General features: G+C 55.3%; 1 protein-coding gene across 2 annotated transcripts in view; it reads left to right on the top strand.

Moving 5' to 3' along the window:
- Window positions 1-22,701, top strand: part of CACNA2D2 (calcium voltage-gated channel auxiliary subunit alpha2delta 2) — a 140,891-nt gene that overhangs the window by 15,679 nt on the left and 102,511 nt on the right. For both annotated transcript variants that reach the window (XM_023231425.2, XM_023231424.1), the window contains exon 2: window positions 11,157-11,238. In XM_023231425.2, coding sequence (XP_023087193.1) covers window positions 11,157-11,238 — 82 coding nt within the window. The remainder of the gene's footprint in view (window positions 1-11,156; window positions 11,239-22,701) is intronic.

Genomic DNA, 22,701 nt, shown 5'->3' on the forward strand with positions numbered 1-22,701 from the left:
CTTAAGCCAATCCTGAGGCTCACCAGGCAGGGTGGCTCCTCTCGGACTGGGGAGGCTGGAAAGGTGGGGTAGCTGGGGCTACACTAGAAGCCCCTTCCTCGTGCAGCTGTGGATCCCTCACAGCCTGCAGAGGGGATTTGCATTGCTAAAGGATTCACCACAGAGAGTAACGGGTTCGTGATGTGTCAAGGCAGGTTGAGCACTCACATTCCATTTACATGCAGCTTGGCACACTCTGAGGGTCCAGGCACTAACAAGAAGCAGATCCCAGAGGAAGCGGGCATTCTCCCCATACCTGGCTCAGGCTCCCTGGTGGGGGCATTGGAGGAAACTGGGGCTTTGCCCTGCTGCGACAACGTTCCTACAGCAGGGTAGCCCTGACGGGGTATAAGGAAGGACTTCCCCATTGCACTCAGCTTTGACTTGCTTATGCAGGCAGTGAGTTCCTGAGGTAGCCGCCTTCTCAAAGTTGGAAAAAGCTGTATATGAGGGGCGGCCCTTACCTGCAACCTACTTCCTGTTTGGCTATTGGAGTCCACCTTAAGGTTAAGGAGGCCTGACAGCCTAGGGGACAGGGCCATGGCTGAGTTGACTGGCTTCAGATTCTGGTTCAGCAGTGTGGTCCTGGGCAAGTTGCACCATCTCCAGAGGCCTCAGAGTGCTCATCCGTGAAGTGGGCATGAACTGGCCTGCGCCTGGCTGAGGTACCATCGCTGCAGTGGAAATCACACGGAGCGCCCAGTGCACAGGCGCTCCACGTCAGCATTGCCTTTCCCTGGTGCTTGGCTGCCTGCTGAAGTGGAGGCCCCTTTCACAGTCCTGTCTTCCAACCTCTCTCCTACTGCAGAGTGAGATGGTCAGGGCAGGCCAGTCTGGTAGGGGGAAGATGTTCCGGTAAATTTATCCCTAGGTGTTTCCAGAACTCTTTTTGGCCAGGCTCCAAGCTAAGCTCTGTAGGAAGCTTGATGATGGGACTAGACTGCAGCCCCAGCCTAAGATGAGGCTTGGTAAAGTGTGGTGAGAACTGTGGCTTTGAGAAGAGGGTGGGGGAAACCTAGGAAGGCTTCCTGGCAGAGGTGACTTGGCCAGGTAGAGGAAGGACAAGGCCAGAGAACAAAGCTGGCCTTGATGGGTTGAATTCTGTCTTTGCTTGGCCTCTCCTCTGTACATGGATGTCCTTGGGGGGCCCGTAAGCTTCCACAGAGGATTCTGCTCTGAGGGGGAACAGAGGACCTTGAGGGGGTCTCTGTCTTCCTCAAGGCAGGAGGCCATGTTGAGGACTCACACAGAGGACAGCTATTTGTGGCTTAGCGAGGATTTGACTCATGCTGGGGGGTGGGGAGGATGTGCAGGAGGGGAGATGGGGGTGTGTGAATCACCAAATCAGACCAGAATGGTTGGTGACACATGGACAGGGTCTGTCCTGCCACCTCTAGTCCAGCTTCATCTCCTGATGTGGGGCAGGAACAGAAGGCTGTAGCTCCTGGGTTCCTCCCTGACCCACTTGGTGACCTCCACAGGTGTCCCAACCCTACTGTGCTCTCTGAGATGAGGCCTGGGCATGGCTTCCCCATTTCAGCACTTGACTGGGCACACAGGACTGCAGCAATGTTCACCTCCTGAGAGCCGATCATTCTGAGCCTCAGCTTACCCATTTGTGAAATGGGCCTGGGCAGGAACTTATGTTCCCATCGTGCCTGACTACCTGGGGAATGTGCTGGGGAGAGGAGGTGTTGCAGACCCCAAAATGCCCATAGTCTGTGTCAGTGGCCAGAGTGGGTGGTTCCAGGCCTAGAGAACCCTGGATCCCCCTTCTGGATTCCTATCCCTGTGCCTCTGGCCTGGACCCTTTGCCTTGCCCCTGGGAGGCCCAGGCTGGTTTGTTAGTGCCTCTTGCTTACTGCTATATCCCAGCTCTAGACTTCTGAGAAATTCACAAACAGTGAAAACTGGTGCTGGCACCTTGGCGACCCCTGAGCCTCAGTTACCAGGGCAGTTGCTGGTTTTACCCTGGGCCTCAGGAAAGGGTTCTCCCCCTACCCTTGCACAGTGAGCTGTAAGTCATTGTTATCATGTGTGGTTGCCTGTCTCTGTATCCTAGGAGTGCACTCCAGTAGAGTGCAAAACACAGGAATAAACTGAGTGCTGGGTGGTGGGAGCTGCTGAGGTCCCTATGGGCCCTGAATCCAGATACTTGAGAACAGCCTCAACGTTTGTAATGATTATTTACTCAATATGGAGTCATGTTTTACAGTGCTACCTTCTAAAATACATTTATATTTATAACTACCTTACCAGTTACATATTAGGGCTCCACATAGGTTTTTGTTGGAAAAATAAAAGATGAATGATCTTGCTGCTGGAGCAGTTTGAAAACCACTAGGGTGGCTCAGTTTTGTCAGTCCACAGATGGGAAACCAAGCCACAGACGGGAGCAGGTGAGCCTGCGCAGAGCCCATGAATGAACTCTGGTCCTGGGAACCAGAACCCAAGTGTGCAGGAGAGAGCTCCATGGGTTGGGGGTGGGGGAGGGTGCAGGTGCTGGGTGGCTGGTGTTTAGGGACAGGGTGGCAGAGATAGAGTGGAGGATAGCCCAGGTCTGGGTCACTCTTCCTCAACACTTTCTTCTTGCTTCCTGGAAGAAGTGGTTGCTCCAGCGCCAGGGCCTTCAGGGAGAGCCATGAATTATGCACGGAAGCCACAGGCCTGGGCAGGCCCTTCATAACGAGCCTTAATAATTCATATGGAAAGGAGCCAGGGGAAGGGAGGGCCTCCTGGGCCAGCCCTGGGGCAGCCACCACACTGCCAACCTCTCCGCAGGCTCCCCCTGCCCACCCCGCCTGCCTACTCAGTGGCCGGCCACACGCAAGCTGGACAGGAGGGCTAGGAGGTCAGCAGGACTCTGGGGAGGTATATTCACTCAGCAAATGGCCTGTTCTTCCAGGCTGGAGAGCAGGAACCTCCTGGCTCAGGGCTCACAGCCCAAGGCAGAGGCTAACAGTAAGCAAGAGGGAGGATGTCTGGTGAAATATTAGCCAAAAGAATCACCCCAGGAGGGGACATGGAGATCAGTTGCTGCTGGTGGGGTGCAATTTCAAATGGAGGGGCAAGGAGGTCTTCACGGAGCAGGTGACATGTGTGGAGACCGGAAGGAAGTGAGAGGCCCTTGGACTTCTGACGAGAGACTGTTTCAGGCAGAGGGAACAGCATGTGCCGAAGCCTGTGCAGGGACTGTAGGGGCGTGTTCAGGCCACACCAAGGGGTGAGGTCAGGGAGGCTACTGGGGGTGTGGCCACTGGGTGGACTTGGGCTTTCCCCTAGTGCGACGGAGTTGACAGAGGAGGGACATGACAGCAGGGCACTCCAGCCGTGTGTAGAGGGGAACAGACTGGGGAGGCAGGTGCCAGGCAGAAGGTGGAGGCTGGTGAGTGAGCTGGCAGCTGCAGAGGTGCGGGAACCCTCATGAGTGCCTGGCCAGGGAGGCAGTCGGCAGTGGGTGGATTCGGGCACATTGTGAAGGTGGAACCTGTAGCCCTTGCTGATAGATTGGATGTGGGTGTGAGAGAAAGTGGGTTCTAGGTCACCCCAAGTCTTTGATCTGAACCAAGGGAGCTGCCATCCATCAGCAGAGGCAGGGAGTGGGGAGAAGAGGTGGAGACGGTCGCAAGGGACTGTCAGGATCTCGTTTTGGACACTTTCAGTTCGAGAGGCCCCTTAGCCACACCCGCAGCTGGGCATTGAAGACTGATGTTCTGAGTTGAGGTATGTGCAGCCTAACAGGTGCTTGTGACCTCTGTGACCTGGAGCACATCACTCAATTGCTTTGTGCCTTAGTTTCCCTCTGAGGATTGCGGATAGTGATCTGGCTGCTGTACAGGTGAATTAAGGCAGTGCAGTGAGATCCCTGGCCTGTCACCACTGGCTCAGGCCTCAGGCAGGGAGGGATCCCATCAGATCCCTTGAGATATGGATCCCTGAATGGTCCATGGAGGCCTCAGGCTACCCCTCCTTGGTTAGAGAGGGAAACTGAGACCCGCAGAAGCCAAGAAGCAGAGCCAAGTGGGCCGCCTGGGGTCTCCCATTCCTGGGTAGTGCTGCTACCTGGCTCCAGGCTGTGCTGCTTCCCTCCACTCCCTGCAACCCGGCAGCCTGCTATGAGTAAATATTGGGCTGGACCTGGTGTCCTAATTAATGCCGGATGATGGCTTACCGTTAGTCTGAGGGGAAGGCACAGACTGCTGCCTCCCAGCAGAGCACCAATTAGAAGGAAAAGCTCTTTCTTGGTAAAGAAAGGGAAGGGATAGCCCTGTAATTAATAACCTCATGAAGGACCAGGAATTATCTGGGCAGGGTCCCAAGGCACGCGTGGTCAAGGGAGATGGCTTTGGACCCATTCATGCTTTGGCAACACCTGCCCCTCCCCAGATCCTCAGGATCTCCAAGGTCCCTGTGCTAACTGGGCTGCCTTGGCTCCTATGTGCATGGGATGAGTGGGTGAGATGGGGATGGTGCTCCTGGAGGCATCATGCTGCTCATTCTAGGGTCTCTTCAGCTGAATCAGAAATAGATTGAAGATGGGCCAGCCCCCTTTGAGTTCTGTGCCTCGGTTTGTCAGCTTGTGAAGTGGTGGGTGGCTAGCTGGGGAGCCTTACTCTACCATGAATCAGCTGAGCAAGCATGGTTCCCTGTCACTCTGGCCTCAGTGTCCCCTCCGTGGTCTTTGTAGTGTGAGGCCAGTGATGATTTGCTCCCACATCTGAAGGCACTGTAATCTCATGGCCCAGGTGGCCTCTGGGGAGTGAGTGACCTCGGCTAGACTGTTGCCGTCTGCCAGCCCTGTCATCTTTGGGAGGCCCTGCCCTGGGCTTTGAGCCCCCAAAGCTGCCAAAACCTGAGAGTCTTCTCTCTTGCATGGACAAGCAGGAAGGAAGGTCTGGTCACAGGAGGCCCTGCCCTTCCCCAGGGCTCCTCGGACAAGGCACCCCACCAGGTCTCTGCTGCCTTGGGTCTCTAGGGGCAGTGCAGTGGGGGCTGCAGCCCACCTGGAGGCCACAGTCTAAGGAGGAGGCACAACCATCCCACACTTAGGGAGCTGCAGGCTTGAGGAGGGAGGCTGGACTGTGATGAGAGCAGTCCCGCCTTCTGGATGGGCCTGTGTGCCATGAGTGTGTGGGGCAGCCATCACTGCTAGCATCCCACATGTGGGGCTGCGGTTTCCACTTACCTCCTCTTTGGGTCCTTAGAGGTGAAAGGAATGGTGAACTTTATCTCCATTTTCCAAATGTGGAAATGGAAACCTAGCAGGAAAGGTCTAGTTCAAGGTCTTGCAAAAGCCAGGGCTGGATCTAGGCACTCAGTACACTCAGGCACTAGGTACAGAGGGACATCCACCAGAGTGGTCAGAGAGGACTCCCCAGCAAAGGTGGCCCAGGAGATGCCGCCATCCTGGAGTGCAGCCTTGAGTTTCCTGCTGTTTGCAGCAGTACGAGGGCCTAGGGGAGGGACCAGTCTTGTTCCAAGCCCTGCTTCAGCGCTTTCGGAGCTTGGAGTGACTGCTGGAGGAGGCAGTCTTCTCCAGGCTGGGATGGGGGAGAGGCCTGCTTGCCTCCCCACCCTGTCTGTCTTTCCCCTACAGAAGACTGCAAAGGTGCTGAGGTGGGAGGTAGCAGGCCAGTGGAAATAACCAGAATAATTAAATAGCACTTTATATTTTATAGCTTTTATTTTTATTTTTATTTTTTGAGACAGTCTCGCTCTGTCACCCACGCTAGAGTATGGTGGCATGGCCTCGGCTCACTGCAGCCTTGACCTCCCAGGCTCAGTGATCCTCCAACCTCAGCCTCCTGGGTAGCTGGGACTACAGGTGTATGATACCACACCCAGATAATTTTTGTATTTTTTGTAGAGACGGGGTTTCACCATGTTGCCCAGCCTGGTCTCGAATTCCTGGGCTCAAGCAAAACGCCCGCCTCGGCCTTCCAAAGTGCTGGGGTTACAGGGGTGAGCCACCAAATAAAGCCAGCCTGCACTTTATTTTAAATTGTTGCCTTCCCCAGAGCTGGGAGAATAATTGGCCAGCCTATCATGAGAGAAGCAAGAGACCTGGGACCCTGCCATTGCCAAGTTTGCTTCACTGTGCACTTGGCAGCAGTGGCCTTTGCTGTCCCTGCTCTCTCATACTCCTCACCTGCCCCAGCCTCATCCTGTCCTGTCATCCAGCCCTCCTGCTTCCCCTGCTGCCCACCCCTAGTATCCACCCCTCACTCCCTCACCCAGCTCAGTGGCTGAACTGCCAAGCTGAAGGGAAGGCTGCAGACTGATTATGGGTGCCCAGTGGAACAGGGTTTATCCAGACAGGCCATCTGGGAGAGGCAGCAGGGCTTTGAAGACAAAAAATGCCTCCATGTGAGTGGTGAGAAGGCCCACAGAGGCAGCGCTCGGGCGTTCAGAGCCCCTGGCTCCCTACCAGGCCTTGGCCCTTCCCGGGCCTGCCCCTGTCTGCTCTTGAACAGAGCCCCTCCCCCATCCTTTCTTGCCCCTCTGCTGGGTCCAGCTGCCCACACCCACCCGTGCCCTCTGAGGGTGAACCTGCTGTGTCACCTGTCTCTGGTTTTTTGATTTGTTTAATTATAGATGAGTTTTCTGCATAATTTATTCCAAAAGCCTGGATTATACTGTACAATTAAATCACATTCTGATCAACAACTTCACATATAAAATTAACAACTAGCAACAGTTTAATCTGTGCTGCATCTGCACACGGACTCTTCTCCCTTTTCCCCATCGCCTCCTCCCCTTCCTCCCCCTTCCTCCCCTTCCTCCCCCTTCCTCCCCCTCCTCCCCTTCCTTCCCATTCCTCCCCTCCCGGTTCCTCCCCCTTCCTCTTTACCCTCTCCCTCCCCTGAGCATTTGCAGCTGCCCCTAAGCTGGAGGCCCCCACCTGAATGCGCTGCAGTTTGACGTGGGGCCTCCCCAGCCTTCTAGCTGGGGTCTCAATGATCCTGTCTGCTAAAGGGGTCCTCAGCTGCAGCGCCTCACCCCACGCACAGATGATGTCACTCCCTTGCCTGATAGTGATATCCCCTCTCCCTCCCCAACTCCTCTTGGTTCTGAACCACACCCTAGAAACCAAGGCCTGGCATCCTGCAACATGGGGTGTCATCTTCTTACCTGCAGAGCTGCCTCAGCCTGCCGGGACTCTTCTGCAGCGCCCCTTCCCCACAAGCCTCCCCACCCCCCACACAAGCTTTCGTAGATGTCCTGAGCCCTCGGTGAGTCCTTAGATCTTAGTGGAGGGGCTGTATTGCACAGGCTGCTAGCCCTCAGGGGACTGCCCAGTAAAAACCTGTGGATTTGCCCGTTAAAAACTATTCAGCCAGTCGTTATTACCCCTGTTTACCAATGGAGAAGCTGAGGTTCTGAGGGACAGAACTCTTCGAGGGCACACAGCGGCAGAAGTGCCTTTCCCCTAAGGCTTCCCAAAGGCTACGATGTCCTGGAAAGATGGGGTCATGGAACAGATGGAGTCAGGACAGGTCTGCTTCTCTCTTAAGTATGTGACCCTGTACCCATCCTTGCCAGGGGCTTCAATTCTCTTGTCTGGGAAACGGAGCCACAATGTGTTCACCTCCCTAGGGTCGGGCACATTGGAGGATGTGACTTGGTCCCTAGTCTCTTGTGCCCACACCAGTCATTAAGCCACTGCAGCCCCTAGATGCCTGCATCTCCTCCTGGCCACTCTCCCCTCACTGTCTTGTTAGTTTGGCACTTAGAAGCACTTAGGGATAAGCAGTGTCATCTCTATGAAAAGCATGGAAAATTACAAAGATGTGGGGAGCCAGCAGGTCTACCTCCCTGTTGGGTATGTGGCCTGTGGGCAACATTGTCTGGTCAGGGAGGCATTGGCTGAGCCAGGTACTTGATTCCAAGCAGAGGGAAGTCTGGGCAGGATTTGATCAGCTTACCTTTGACCCAGTGGGGGCAGGGATTCCCATGTATCCCTTGTCTTTCCAAGGCCCTCTCCCTTCTGCTGGAGTAGGTACGATTGCCTGGCCAGTGTTGGACCTGGCTTGATGGGTGGCTTCTCCGCCACAAGGCAGGAACAGTGCAGGTACATAGTCAACTCCTCTGTGTCACCCTTGGAGCTGGCACTAGAACACTGGCCAAATCCTAGAACCCACAAAGTCGCATCTCTGTGACAATGGAATGAATTATTTTCTTTTTAACTCTGAGACACACATATTGCCTCCTAATTGAGTTTGATTTAAGTGAATAATCAGAGTAACTTGTTTTCCCTGGCACTGTGCTGATGGGCAATGTGCTAGGGCCTGGGGTCTGCCCAGCAGGTCCAGGGTGCCAGGCGAAGGGCCGGAGCCACCCCTAGACCTTGGGAGGAGGCGTGTGTGGCCTGCTGTGTCATAGCAGGCCAGTTCCTGCAGCCCATAGCAGAGCCTAGAGCTACTCAGCCTCGGGGTGGGAGTGAGGAGACTGTGCGTAAGACAGAGAGACAAGGAGGGAGGGAGAACGAGCGTGTATGTCTTGGGGAAGGATTGGACTTTATCCTGAGACTTGGCTCTTCTAAAAATTATTTTAGTGTTGAAATAGCCTTTTTAGATGAAATGACGATGATTATAATAATGTGTTGTCTGAGCAAAATAAAACTTGGCATCCGTGTCTCTTCTCCCAATTAATTTTCTTTTACTTAACTGTGAAATCCTAGAAGCAGAGACCTATAGACATACTAGAAGAGTCAACAGCCTGGGGTGGAACCAGTAATGTGCTGGTAAATGTTTACAGTTTGCTCTCCGGGGGAAAAACATGGTTTCTAGCATTTGCCAATTCCTGTGGTGCAAATATTCCCACCATGACCTATTTCAAGCTCCCCAGGTGACGGTACCGAATGCAGAGTTGGGAAGAGGTGCACAGGATCAGCTTTTGTGAGTCAGCTCTTGTGACTCCAGCACACTTCTGGGGCAAGTCCTGTGTTCACTAATTCCTGGATAGGTGACCCTGGGCAGTTCAGTTGAACCCTCTATGCCTCAGTTTCCTTATCTGTAAGGTGGGATGATAATGTTTGCTTCTTTGCGAGGACTGAAGCAAGAAAGTAGGTGACATGCTGGCACTGCACCTTATATGTAGTGGATGCCCATGCACATATGAGTCCCAGGAAGGATTGACTGGCATTTTGTCCTCTACACCAGTGAGTGGCTGAGGTCAGGGTCAGGGCCAGGGCAGAGCTAATGGTTCCCTTTGGGGATCAGATCCTCACTCTGCCCATTTGTCTGCCCCCTGCCTGGCTGACTGTGATAGCTCATCCCAACGTTAACCCCCAGGGCTCCATCGTAGAAGTACGAAGGAGCCATCCGCTATGTTGTCCACCTATAGCCAGGCCCAAGAGATGAGTGCCTGGTGGACAGGTGCCAGGGATCATGCAGGCTGTCAGTTTTCTGCTGCCCTTTGCCCTCCCCAGGCTGGCGGCTGAGGCCTGTTTGCCCTTCTTAGCCCAGCCTGCAGCCTGGCCTCCTCCCGCACTCAGGGTTAGATTCTCCCCTGTGGTGGGGAGCGGAGGAGGGAATCTGGCTGTGGCTCAGCCAGCAACAAGCCGAAGCTAATACCTCTTTCTTTTGATGTTGATTTTTTTTTTTTCCATCATGGTCCTGACATTCAGCTTGGCAAATTGCAATTAGTGATCTGCCTGCCTCCTGCTCTGAGTTCCCATGCCAACCGACCCAGGCACATACAGTGGCATGGGCCCAGCCCCCTAGTCACAGGCCTGAGTGGGGGAGGCAGGGCAGGAGGCCAGGTAGAGGCTTGGGCTCTTCTGACCCGTGGAGCCAGAACAGTCCTGGCCCAAGTGGCACTGGAGGAGGCAGCAGGCCCAGGGAGTTGGGGCCAGATGCAATCTTCTGGACCCCATGGCTCCCGCGGTACCTCCAGAGGCTGGGGAGCTGGCATCACCCTGCCCCTACTGTACCCTGTGGGCTGTGTTTGACCCATGGCTTATTTAAATCTTCATGGTAATTTTTTTGTGCGCCTTTCCTGGAAAGGCCTTGGTCTATAAAATGGGAGTGTGTCAAGTGGGATGGGGAAGTTGAGATACCTTTTCAGATGCATGAGGGCATGGTTCTGTGTGGTTCTCTCTGGCTGGCCTCTGGCAAGGTCTAGTGTGGTTTTGCTGGCCTGATCTGGCTCTGCTTAAGGGTGTAGGTCACATATCTGAACCCAGGCGAGGCCTTGCCCCAGACTCTTTCCCTCTTCCAGGTTGTGGGTCTGAGAATAGAGGGCCATGTGACCAACTGTCCATCCTGTCCACTCACAAAGATCCCTGTGCAGCAAGCACCCTTGACTTACCTATTCTCATGTGTTTTTATAAGACCCTGAGAGGTGGCCCCAAATTATCCCCATGTTCCGGAGAAGGAAGCTGAGATGCAAATGGGTTAAAACAATCCCAGGGTGGTACCAGTGTGAGGGAGACCTGCTCAGGATGTGGCTCAGGTGGATTGTGGGGCAGGATGGCCTGCAGTGGACTCATGAGTGGGTGGTTCCTGCTCGACATCCAGCAATGAGCCTCGGGTAAGCGTCTGTCTATCAGGGTGTTGGGTAGGCAAGGGCTGCCTAATCTGGAACTCTCCATGTCCACTGCTCAGGTGAGACCTTCAGGGGCAGGGATCTGCCCAGTTACACAATGACTTGGTGACAGCAGTGTTCCCTCCCCTTCCCTAGGCCCCACCTGGCCTTGGAAACAGGAGGCTCCAAGATCCAGTAGACCTTACTCCCTGAGGCTCCGTCATGTCCCCCTCCTCCCTGGTGTCCAGAAGTCCCCATGTTCAGAGCAGTTACATCAAGGGCTGGCTCTTTCACAGTGAAAAGTAGCCTCACTGCAGGCTTCTCTGAGCCACTGAGCTCCTTCAGCACATCCACAATGCAGTCCTCTCTCCTCCCTGCCGCCCCACAGTGCGTGAGGAGCACCTGGGCCACTGGGTCTGGACTTCAAAGGGGAATCGCAAGCACTTGCTGGCTCCTTGCTGTGGGTCCTTCTCTAGTGAAAATTGGGGTGTGAGTGGATGGCTGCCCCCGGTGCTCCTGGGTGGCTGGGGCGGGGCTGTGCCAGCTCTGGGCGGGCCCTCCTGACACCTCCATCCTCTCTCTGCACGCAGGATGCAGCACTGGGCCCGGCGTCTGGAGCAGGAGGTCGACGGTGTGATGCGGATTTTTGGAGGTGTCCAGCAGCTCCGTGAGGTGAGCCTCGTGCCATTTGCTGTCTCTTCAGGGACCCTCTTCCAAGGGAAGGGGGAAAGCTTCCGAAATAAGGAGTGAGAAAGATTTGGTTTAATGGAGGTCCTGGTGTGGTGAGACCTGATGGGCCCATGGGGGCAGGTGGGGACATGACTAGATGGGCAGCGCTCCTCTGGGGCCTGGCCTGCTCTTCCTGAGGCAATGATCTTCCTGAGGCCACCACCTGGCTTGGACGATGACCCTGTTGCTGAAAGGGATTTGGAGCTTTTTGGGCTTTCAGGAGGGAGAGGTCTGTATCTGAGGCACACCTAGTGTGGGAGCCCAGGCCCAGGAGGGGTCAGTGGACACGAGGGTGAACAGGAGCTGAAGGAATCCAGGAAACAATGGGATGGCCGGTCTGCACCAGCCTGAAAGCAGTGCTCGAGGCGCTGTAGCAGGAGACAGTGGAAATCCCATGCCTGGCGGGATGAGGGATCAAGGTGCGGGAGGGGTGATTGATTAGGCGCCAGCCACCACATCCATCCTGGGAGATTATGTTAATGTTTGAAATAGTGATGTGAAGAGCAGGCCATCCGTCACCCCCGGAAGCTGCAAAATGTGCTGCTGTCAGGCCCCGGGCTCCTGAGCCATTGCTCTCTATGTGGAGATGCAGAGGCTGGGAGGGCCGAGCTCTTGGAGTGATGGAGCTGCGACTCCCAGGGTACGTGTGGTCTTTGAGGATCTTGTTGTCGGGGGCTTGGGCCAGGAGGTACTGACCAGAACTGAGCAGGGGATTAAATGGGGGTCTCCCACTGAGAGTTGCCTGGGAACAACAGAGTAAGCCGACCTACTGTTGCTGGTTCAGACAGGAGTCCAAGTCCAGGATTTGGGGATTATATATCCACTGTGTTCCTGTTGTCCCTGCTGGTCAGGGCCAAGGTCAGCAGATGTAACCTCGGTGGAGTGGGGACCATGGGGCTTGTCCTCAATCCCTTCCTCACACTTAGCTTATAGCTGGTGCCCAGGAAGTGGGGGTGGCAGCCAGTGTGTTGACATTGGGTGTGGACGTAGGACCTCTGGCCCAGGCTGGGGCTGGTCAGGGGTGGCTAAGGACGTGGCAATGCCATGGGGAGGGAGAGTCCGGGTCTGGAGGTCTGTGTCCTCCCTGCCAGTGACCCAGCGACACTAAACACCCCTTTCCTGGTTGGCTGGGCTTGGATCTCAGCAGCCTCCATCACACTCTCTTCCTGTGAACTCTCAATGACTCAGCCACACTTGGAGGCCGGCAGAGCTTTCCAGAGAAAGTGCTGTAGGAAAAGCTGTTCCGGAACAGGAGTCAATTTAGGCTCAGGAATAGCACCCAGCACTAACCAGGCTCCAAGTAGCCACTGCCAAGGATAGCTGTGTGGGCTAATGAAGGAATGATAGCTCCCTGATGTGTGCATCCAGCACCTTTCCAAGTTTCATATCGGGACATAAGCTGTACCCCACATCAGAAGTTAACTGTACTCCTCTAGTCAATCATCCTTTATGACTCAAACCTTTAGCTTGAGGATGTTGTTTATTTTATACTCACGGGCAACTCAGGCTCTGAATATCTGGCAATGAGAAAATAATGTTCATATGTCATGCCTAAGGTCTGTCTGGACCAGTGACCTTGCTGGATTGTGAGAACCAGAGATGGAATCCCAGCTCAGCATACCATCATGTGCCCCTGGGTGAGCTCTGGATCCTCTCTGATCCTCATTCTTGACCCGTGACACGGCTGGGAAGTCTGACTGGAGGATGAAGTGGTGAAAACAGCAATGGACAGGCTGATACAGATACGCCCCTTTTTTGGAAATCAAATTTGAGTTTCCCTCATTGATCATTTTCACTCCCAGGGATCATTTCCCTTCCTTTCTGATAGGACTTGAGAGATTCCAGACACTTTCCTCAGTGAGCATGTCTCCCCCACCCTCTCCCGCCCAGCAGTCACCACGGTGGTCATGCTGCTGGCTTGTAGCAGAGCTGGGGCATGGACCCAGTGCTCCTGACTCCTGTTCCAAGGTGCAGCTCCGGCTCTGGCTCCACCTCCCTTCGTGGTAGGGTGGACAAGATGAGCCTGGGGCAGTAGCGAGCTGGGCCAGAGCAGGGCCATGCTCAGCATGGCAGGCAGGCAGGCAGAGAAGTGCTGACCTAGCGTCCCCGGCTCCTCCTGGCACTCTGGTGGAGTGCCTCTGCCTGCCGATGGCTGCCAACTCTCCAGCGGCTCTCTGTCCTGCTCTAGTTTTCCTCGTCTGCTTCTTCAGCCTCTTACTTCCGACAGCTCTGGGGCTGTTTCTTGGCACAGGGCACTCTGGTGAGGTGGGTGTGGGGGTTGGAGGTTGAGGCATAGAGTTCTAGAGGAAGAGGGCAACCCTGTGGGAGCAGGAGAGCCAACCAGTTGGCTCCCTAACCCTCCGCAACTCACCCCTGACCCCGACTGAGCCACCATTGCTCTCCAAATGCACACGAAGACAGTCCATGTGCCCAGCCCATGCCTGGCCCTGATAGGTCAGGAGGATGCTTAGAGCAAAGCCCTGACCCGGCTGTGATACTGCTGTAGACCCTGGCACCAGCTTTGCCAAGCTGACAGCCTTGGCCCCCACTGGGGCTACCCCTCCTCAGCCCTCCTTGAGCTGATTCTGAGTTGCCCCCAAACAGCTGGGGTGATCTGGCATCCGGGCCCCTTGGCCTTCTTCCCCTCAAAGGCTGCCCAGCCTGCGTGCTCCCATCCTAGAGGCTGCCCCACCCCCAGTAGCTTGGAGCCACAAGGGCTGGCAGCTGCCAGAGTGCAGAAACTGCAGACAGTAGCGTTTGGGAATGTTTTCCTTGCCTTGGCACTTTCCTTCTCCTGTCCTCACCATAAACCCCATGGTGGCATGGCTGGGTACAGACTGGCCCACTTGCAGGTTGAAACTGTGGCATACTTCTGTGGCATGGTGGGCACTCCCTGTGAAGACCCCATCTCATTTCCTCATCTAACATCACAGCTAGGGCATAGCTAGAGCTCTCGTGGCCTGGTGCTCATGTGTTGTCCCCACGCCCACACTTGGCTAGACACCCTGAGTTGCATCCTCTTGGGTTCCCCAGCCCAACTCCCCCCGCCTGTGGCCCACTCTTGCCCTGAATAGGTCACGAAAGTATGGACCCTACTGTGATCTCCCCCTGCAGAGCCCCTAGGGCCTGAGCAAGGTCTCTGGAGCCTCTTTTCCACTCTCCCCCTTCAGCACCATATTGTCCCATCCTGCGGGGAGAACAGAGCTCATATGCATGGGCTCTGAGCTCATTTACATAATGAGGTTGATCAGGATGAATAATTCATCAGGTGCCTGGGGGTGCATGGGGAATGGGGGTGGGGAGGATGTGGAGCTGGGACAGGTCTCCCCTCTCTGAAGCCCAGGTAACTCTGATAGGTGTGGAACCTACCCTCTTCTGGCTAGGTATCTAGGGTCCAGGGGGAGCAATGCTGGGAACCTGGTGGGAAGGCAAAGCAGGAGAGATTATAGTCAGACATGATGAAGAATCAGTTGGCTCCTGAGGCATGCCAGCCCGGGATGCATTCCTGACCTCAGAGAGACACCTTCCTTGGAGGATCTCTACAGAAGGAGGGAAGCTCCTCTGCCTGGGGTTAGGCTGAGGCTAGAGCTGCCTGGCCAGGGCTGGGCTAGGAGCAGGAACCCATGTTTGTGCCATGTTTAGAGGCCACAGGCTACCCTTTGGGAAGACTCAAGCCAATTCTGGACCCATGGAAGCCTTTGCCAGTCCTCATCAACCACTCATAGCTTGCCTCCTGGTCAGGGCAGGAATGGAATGGTGTACGGCGTGACCCATGTCCTGCCTGCCTCAACCCCATGATGGCCTTAGCCCAGCTACATGCTGCTAATTATTCCTGTGATCCTATCATACAAATGGGGAAACCAACACCCTGGCTGCTGTCTCCACCAGCCAATCTCATAGTGGATCCTTGACAGGCCAGTCCTGAGTGGTGGCAGGGGAGCTGTCTAGCAGAGGAGCTACCTGGGGCCACCACTCCCCCGGACTGCTGAGTCTGCATTCATAGAGAATGGGACCCCAGGACTTGGAAATCCCCAACCTGAGTCTTTTGTGCCCCTCCCCACTTCTGTGCTTCTCTGGACAGTCATGGTGATTCAGGTCAATGGTGTCTGTGTGTTTCTACTTCTTGTGGGTGACCAGGAATGGCATTTTCCAACCAGTGACAGCAGCACAGCCTTACTCCAGCTACTCCATCTTGTCTGCCCCAGCCATCTCTGTGCCCCGTCTGCTCAGCATTTCCCAGGAATGTGTAATTAATATTTGTGGAGTACCACATCTGGAGCTGGCTCCCAGCATGGACCAAAATCGGGCCATGTCCAGGGCCCCTTTCCCGAGGGGCTCAGGTAGGTGGGACAGGGTCCCTCTGCAGGTGCCTTTGAGACAGGCCTCCCTCTGTCCCCTTCCACCCTCCTCCTCGGCTGGCACCACCAACTTCTGAAACACATGCACACTCACACACTGATTCTGGGGGTGCTGACTGAGGCTGCACTCTGTTCCCATCTAGGGAAGTACACCCTGGGCGGGTGCCCTCTGGGCATCCCAAGTGGGGTTAGCAGTGCCCACAAGTGCCAGGGAACCTCAGAACCTTAGAGGAGCTGGAGCAGAAGAGGAAGAAGGAAGCTGGTGGGGAGGGGCGCCCAGAGGGCCAGGCAAGAGGAGCACAAGAAGCTGTTCTCCCTAGACCCCACAGAAAGTCCTTTCACCAGAGCACTGTGGTTAACATGTGCCCCCTGGAGACAGGCATGCAGCTACTTGGCCAGGTCCCCCACTGGCACAGGCTGTCGCCCTGACACACCGAGAGTCAGGTGAGGGGTGGCCAGCACGGCACAGCCCCTCTGCAGGGCTCCTGCAGCCTCGGAGCCAGCATCTCTGGGCTCTGCATTTGCTCATCACACAGCCTCCACCCCTCTACCCAGCCACCTCCTGGTGAGGCCCAGCGGCGCCCTCATCTCCTGGTGTAGATGATGGGGATGTGGGGCGCATCAGGGTGGGGGGCGATGGGGAAGCGCGGGTGTGAAATATGCCGCTGGATAGGGATTGCTGTCACTTGCCTCCCTAAAAACGCGCATATATTATTCTTTAATGGAAAGTTAATTGTCTTATTATTCCCTCCATATGGTCCTCTTGCTTGGCACCCAGTGGGGATGCGTGGGGCTAAAGGGGGGGCTCCCAGGAGGGTGTCTGAGACGTGGTGAGGCCGCTGCTCGAGCGTAATTGGGTAGAGAGAGGCAGATGCACAGGAACCTGACCAAAGCCCTGCCTAGACCCCCTCTGTGTCCCCCCAACCCAGCCTGCTCTCTACCTCTTTCCTTCCCAGGCCCTGACCTGGGGGCAGCCTCTTCTGGTAACCCCCTCCCCCGCCCACTGTAAAGTCTGGGAATGTTGTCTCCTGAGCACTGTGTGGGGAGACACAGGATTGGATGGGGAGTGGTTGTTGCCATCCTGACCTCCCCGCCGCCTCCTCCCCCCATATACACACACACTCTGTTGTTGCTGGCAGGAGAAAATTCCATTTTTGAGAAGCTTTTCTAAAACCATTTCATCCACGGCAGGCATCTGGCCTGGGCCAGCTGACTGGCTTAGGTCGCCCATATCCTTCCACACGCCCTCATCAGAGAGGGGCTGTGTGGGCAGGGGAACTGTCCTGGGATGCCTGCCCCAGGGACCCTGGCTCATGTTGGCCACCCCTTCTGTGGCACCAGCCACCTGGAGCCTCCCCCACCCCAGTGGCTCCCCCAGGCTGCTGAGGCTGGGCCAGGTATGGGTCCCCTTCTCAGTCCCTTGTTCCCTGCCAGGCCTCCTCTCTTCCTGCCCCCCTGGAATGAGGGTATTGTGTTAGAACAGCCTAGAGAAGGTGGAGATGCAGTGACTGGAAGGCCCCAGAGAGGCCTGGCTGCATGTGGGCCCCTGGCTCCTAGAGTCCTGGCAGGGCAGGGCTGGGGCAGGGAACCCTGCTCTGAGGTTTCTGGGATTCTGAGCAGCCTCAGCAGGGAGTTGCCTCCATAGGTTTCTGTGGAGGCCATGGGTGCAGAGGGGCAGGTCTGTAGGGGCAGCATCTCTGGGTCGGATCAGCTGGTGGTGCAGTCATGGAGAGGGGCCTCCAGCTTCCAGCTTGTGCCAGTAGGTGACAGAGGGCACTTCCAAGATCAGTTCCCAGGGGATGGGAACAGCTTGGAGTGGGAGAGAAGTGGCAAGAAAAGCTGTACCTTCTGAAGGTAGAACCTGCCTGTGGTCCCAAAGCTGAGGCCAAGCTGGATTTGGATTTGAACCTAGGGCCTGTGCCAGGGGCAGCAGCTGGATGGTGGGAGGTGATGAAAGGATGAAGCAGACAGGAAGGGCAGCCACTGTGGGACCCGAGACTTGTTGTCCTGCCTCTCTGAGCCTTGGTTCCCTCACCTGGGAAATGGGGATCCAAGCAGTACTGTCTCACGGGGTACCTGAAGATCTCAGGGGAGCAGGAGCAAGGAATGGCTGCAGACAGCCCTGCATAAGTGTGGGGTGCCTTTGCCCCACCCCACCCCCACAACCACTGTCAATTTCCTGCCCTTCCAGAGGTTGATCACAGTTTAGAAAAGTTCACATGTTCAAGATGTCCTTTCTGCTTGGTTCAGCCCAGGGGTTTAGAAACTGGTCCCCTCATCTCTGCTGATCATGACACCTTTTAGGAATATCTCCCTAAGAGAGGCACAAAGGCCACCAAGCTGGGGCAGAGCTTGAAAAAACAGGGCCTGTGAATCAGGGAAGGGTAGGTGATTTCTTTGGCCGGAAATCCAGGGAGCTAGCTGCAGAGATGCTGTTGGGGAGGAGATGGGCGGAGGCAAAAGGAAGGGTCCCTATACCCTGGAAGATGTGAGTCAGTTTCTCCAATCAGTCAACAAGTTGACACCTTGTTTCTCAGGCCCCATGGGCTTAAAGAAGGGGATGGACAGCTGGGTGTGGTGGCTCATGCCTGTAATCCCAGCACTTTGGGAGGCTGAGGCGGGCAGGTGAATTGAGGCCAGGAGTTCGAGACCAGCCTGGCCAACATAGCAAAACCCCATCTCTACTAAAAATAGAAAAACTAGCTAGGCATGGTAGTGCATGCCTGTAATCCCAGATACTTGGGATGCTGAGACAGGAAAATCGCTTGAACCTGGGAGGTGGAGGTTGCAGTGAGCTGAGATCACTCCACTGCACTCCACCCTGGGCAGCAGAGTAAGAGTCTGTCTCCAAAAAAAAATTTAAAAAAAGAAAAAGAGAGAGAGAGAAGGGGATGGAATGGAGTAGGGGGTCATACAAAGCCACCCAACTCTGACCTGTGCCTAGATGTTGGCGTTGGGAATGAGGAAGTTAGTGGATAAGAAAATAGAGTGACTGAGGCCAGAGCTGAGGATTGGGGGTTCTTGAGGGTGGAATCTCTCAGGATCTCTGGAAGTTTCTCTTGCCTGGGTTCTCTGTCCCTCAGTTTAAGGAGGAGACAATCTCGGTGGCCATGAGCAGAACCTCCCTAGGCAGACAGCACTGCTCTGCCTGGAAGATTTTAGTCGCTAACCCTTGGCTTTGCTGCAGGGCCCTTCCCTGAAGTGAGGGCTGCTCAATCCGTCCATCTTGGGGATCAGCAAGGTTTGTCTGTGAAACTTTCCTAAAGCCCTGCACACACACACACACACACACACACACACAGTATTCTGATGAACTTGCTGGTTCTTTTCAGAGGTCCCTAGGGAGGCTGGCCTTAGAGCAGGACAGCGGAGGGTCAGCTCAAACTCAGCCCTTGCATCTTTTTTCTTTTTTTCTTTTTTTTTTTTTTTGAGATGGAGTCTCGTTCTGTCATCCAGGCTGGACTGCAGTGGCATGATCTCGGCTCACTGCAAGCTCTGCCTCCCGGGTTCACACCATTCTCCTGCCTCAGCCTCCTGAGTAGCTGGGACTACAGGCGCCTGCCACCACGCCTGGCTAATTTTTTGTATTTTTAGTAGAGATGGGGTTCCACCGTGCTGCCAGGATGGTCTTGATCTCCTGACCTCGTGATCCACCCACCTCAGCCTTCCAAAGTGCTGGGATTACAGGCGTGAGCCACCGCGCCCGGCCAGCCCTTGCATCTTGTTGAAGAGTAGACAGGGTCTGCTGTCACCCCAACTGGCCTCTGCATCCATCTCTGAAAAGGGATGGGGCTGCCATGTCCAGAGCTGGAGGCTGGTCTGCATGTTCAAGGGTGGGAGATGGGGGTTGGGGACGGAGGGCTGAATGGGTTTCATGCTCGGCCCCCCCAGGGACAGTTGACCCAATCTGCATTCCTCCCCCATCCTTTACTCCCTTCCATTGCTGGATCAGTGGCAGCCACGGGGACACTTGCCTCAGATTCGTGAAGCCCCAAGCACTTGGCGGAGGCAGAGAAGTAATTGGTTCTGACAAACCACAGCCAGCCCCAGGGGCGGCAGAAGCAGCATTCCCCACAACCAGACCGGAGATGGAGGCTCAGCATGACCTCCCTCCACCTTTTCTGGAGTGTGGCTGCCCTCACCTTGTAAGCGGAGATTTTATGTTTGGAGAAAGTTACGGAGCCATAAACCTTTTCTCTTTCTTATATCTGTCTCCTTGGGACCTGACAGTTCTGAACAGTGGCTGGCCTGCTCCTTGGAGGTAGGGAGAGACTGAGGCAAGGGTTGGCTCCTGAGCAGACCCCCTCCTTGTCCGTCTTTGGGTTCTCCTGAAGCAGGAAACCAAGTGACTGACCATCGGAGCTTGAGGACCTGATCTCAGTATACAAGGGTGTGCTGTCTGGATGGAGAGGCAGGCTATGCACACACACAGGTGGGCAGGTGTGGACACAGGCTTGCGGGGTACACATGTCCATAGATGTCCACAAGGCTGACACGGATGAGGTGCCTAGCTAGTAACTATTCAGTAGATGGAGAAGCAAAGCAGTAGGCCTCTGAGGACTGAAAAGGGACAGATCCGGGCTCTGACTCTGTCCCATTCGGCCTTGGGAGCCATCCGCCCCCGTGGAGAAACTGAGACTCGTGCATCAGGGTTGACTGAGCCTTGATGCCAGATGCCCTAGGAGAGGTGGCAGGCATGAGGCATCTGCCAGGACTCAGCCCCACATAGATGATCCCTGGATTGCCCTTCATAAGGGTATGAGGGCCCAGTAGCAGTGGAGAGGAGCTGGATGTGAGAGTGTGCTGGCTACCCAGATACTGGTCTGGAGACAGGGAGGCTGGCCCTTCCTAGAGTGACTTGAAGGCTTGGCCCAGGTGTGTGGCGCCAGGCCGGGGTAGCAAGGAGCCTTTCTCACGCCTTTGGGTAACCTCCCCTTCACTCTCACTAGACCACTCAGCTTCTTCAAGTCCACTTGCCACTCTCCTCACTCCCTTCACCCCCTTACAGGCCTCTCCCCAGCTTTAAACCCAGCCCACAGCTCCCCTCCTCCAGGAATCCCTCCAGATCAATGCTGAGGCCAGTGGTGTCTGATACTTGCTGCTGCCTTCAGCTTTTGCATCTTTCAGGTACAGACAGAAGATGGGAGTTGCCAGGAATCTCTGGCAGGCCCAATCCAGTGTTCCCATCATATGGGGTACAGAGACCATGGCCAGAAGGCAGGGTCATGCACAGGCTCTCCGGGAGTCCACCTGAACGCAGGCGGTCAGACTGGGAAGGCAGCTAGCCCTGGCGATTCTTGGTCCTGTGATCCACTGTAGACACAGTTTCTGACCTGCTGAGGCTCGTGTGAGATGGAACATGGGCTGATCGTGGTGCAGGAGAGATGCGTAGTGCTGCGTGGGGAATGTGAGCACACATGCCTGCATATGGAGAAGAGAACAAGTGAACCTGTGTGTGTCAGTGCTGTAAGTAACATGTGAGCGTTTGTGTGTCCATAGATGGGAGTGGTCAAAGAAGGTGAGCATGTGCATGTGTGTGTGCACAAATGCGCAGTTCTGAGTGCTGCCTGTGGAGGTATGAGCAGACACACATTAGGGTAGGGTGGGACTGTAAGGAGGCAAGTGTGGAGAGCTGTCACCCGAGCAGGCGAGAACTACTTAGCTGATTAATTAGCAAAGCTGAGAAATCTCAGTTGTGGGGGAGGAGCGCGCGCGCACACACACACACACATACACTTCCCACATGCATAGTGAGCATCCCCCCACTCACTCTGCCTGACACTGCTCAGCAGCCCTGCATGGGGGCAGGCTGCCAGGTGGTTGGGGGTGCACCCTGGGATGGTACTGGACCAAACATGCCTACTGTGGAGATCACAGGCCTTGTGCAGGGCAGTTCTCATCCCTAATCCAGTGCCCACAGAGGCGATGGTGAGGCCACCTAAGACCTTGTCCCCATTTCACAGATGAGAGAGCTGTGGCTGGTAAGGAGCAAGGAGCCAGAGCCTTGTTTCCAGGTCCGGGGCCTCCTGGGGAAGTGGGGCATCCTCCAGAGTTTGCCGGCATGGTCAGATGATTCTCCAGTACACTTTGATCCACTGAAGAGTTACCTTCCAAAGGCAGAGGGACCTGTCTTGGTTCCTTTGGGCTTAGAGGAGAGCTAATGTCCACCAGGGAGCTTTCTACAGTACAGGACAAGCCACTCCCACTTACAACCCCTAGATGCTTGTCACAATCCAGTTTCTTCTGCATGCCTTGCAGGCAGGCCAGGGAGGCCTCATCCCCCAGAAGCCTTCTTAACACCTGACCCTAGAAAGTGAGGGTCCCCCATGCTCCCCAGCTCCCATAGCCCCGTGCACCTCCCCATCAGCATGAATTGCTGTGATTGCAGCTGCCCCTGTTTCATGTTCATCATTTGAGCACAGCTCCTGGGACGCTGATGGGATCTGTTGAACTTGTACCTGAGTCTTAGAGTCTGGGTTTGATGCTAACTCCTGGCAGGGAGACCCGGAAGCTGGGTCAAGTGGCAGCCACTTGCCTCTTGATCAGGTGCTGACAGGAGCCTTCATTATGCTCCATCTACCGGTATGGAATAAATTGGTGTACAGTGAATTTTTCCTTTTAAAGAGGGACTTTCACACTGGGGAAAACTTTTGAAAAGAACATTTATATAAAAAGCAATTACCGTGCCAGTAGTTTGTACGTATTCTACCCCTTCCATCGCTGCCTTTGTGATCGAACGTGGCCACCTCCTGGGCAGCTGCAGCCTGGCTCCCAGCCTCCCGACTACAGCGTCCTGCCTGCTGGAGTGGCCTCCTTCTCTGGAAAGGATCAGGATGCAGGGCCTAGGCCCAGCAAGGGTATGGACTCCAGGAGTACAGCTGGGTGGAACAGGTGCTTTGGAAATTTCCTCCCGTGTGCTTCTCTGTCCTGAGGTTGCTCCAGCCCCAGTCCCAGGGCTGGCACATCTTTTCTGGGCCCTTCTTGGCAGCAGCCAAGCACTTAAAGGCACCTGCTTTCCTGCAGCCTCACAGCCCAGTTTGCTAGAGGA

Source organism: Piliocolobus tephrosceles, chromosome 2, assembly GCF_002776525.5.
Source record: "Piliocolobus tephrosceles isolate RC106 chromosome 2, ASM277652v3, whole genome shotgun sequence".
NCBI lineage: Eukaryota > Metazoa > Chordata > Mammalia > Primates > Cercopithecidae > Piliocolobus > Piliocolobus tephrosceles.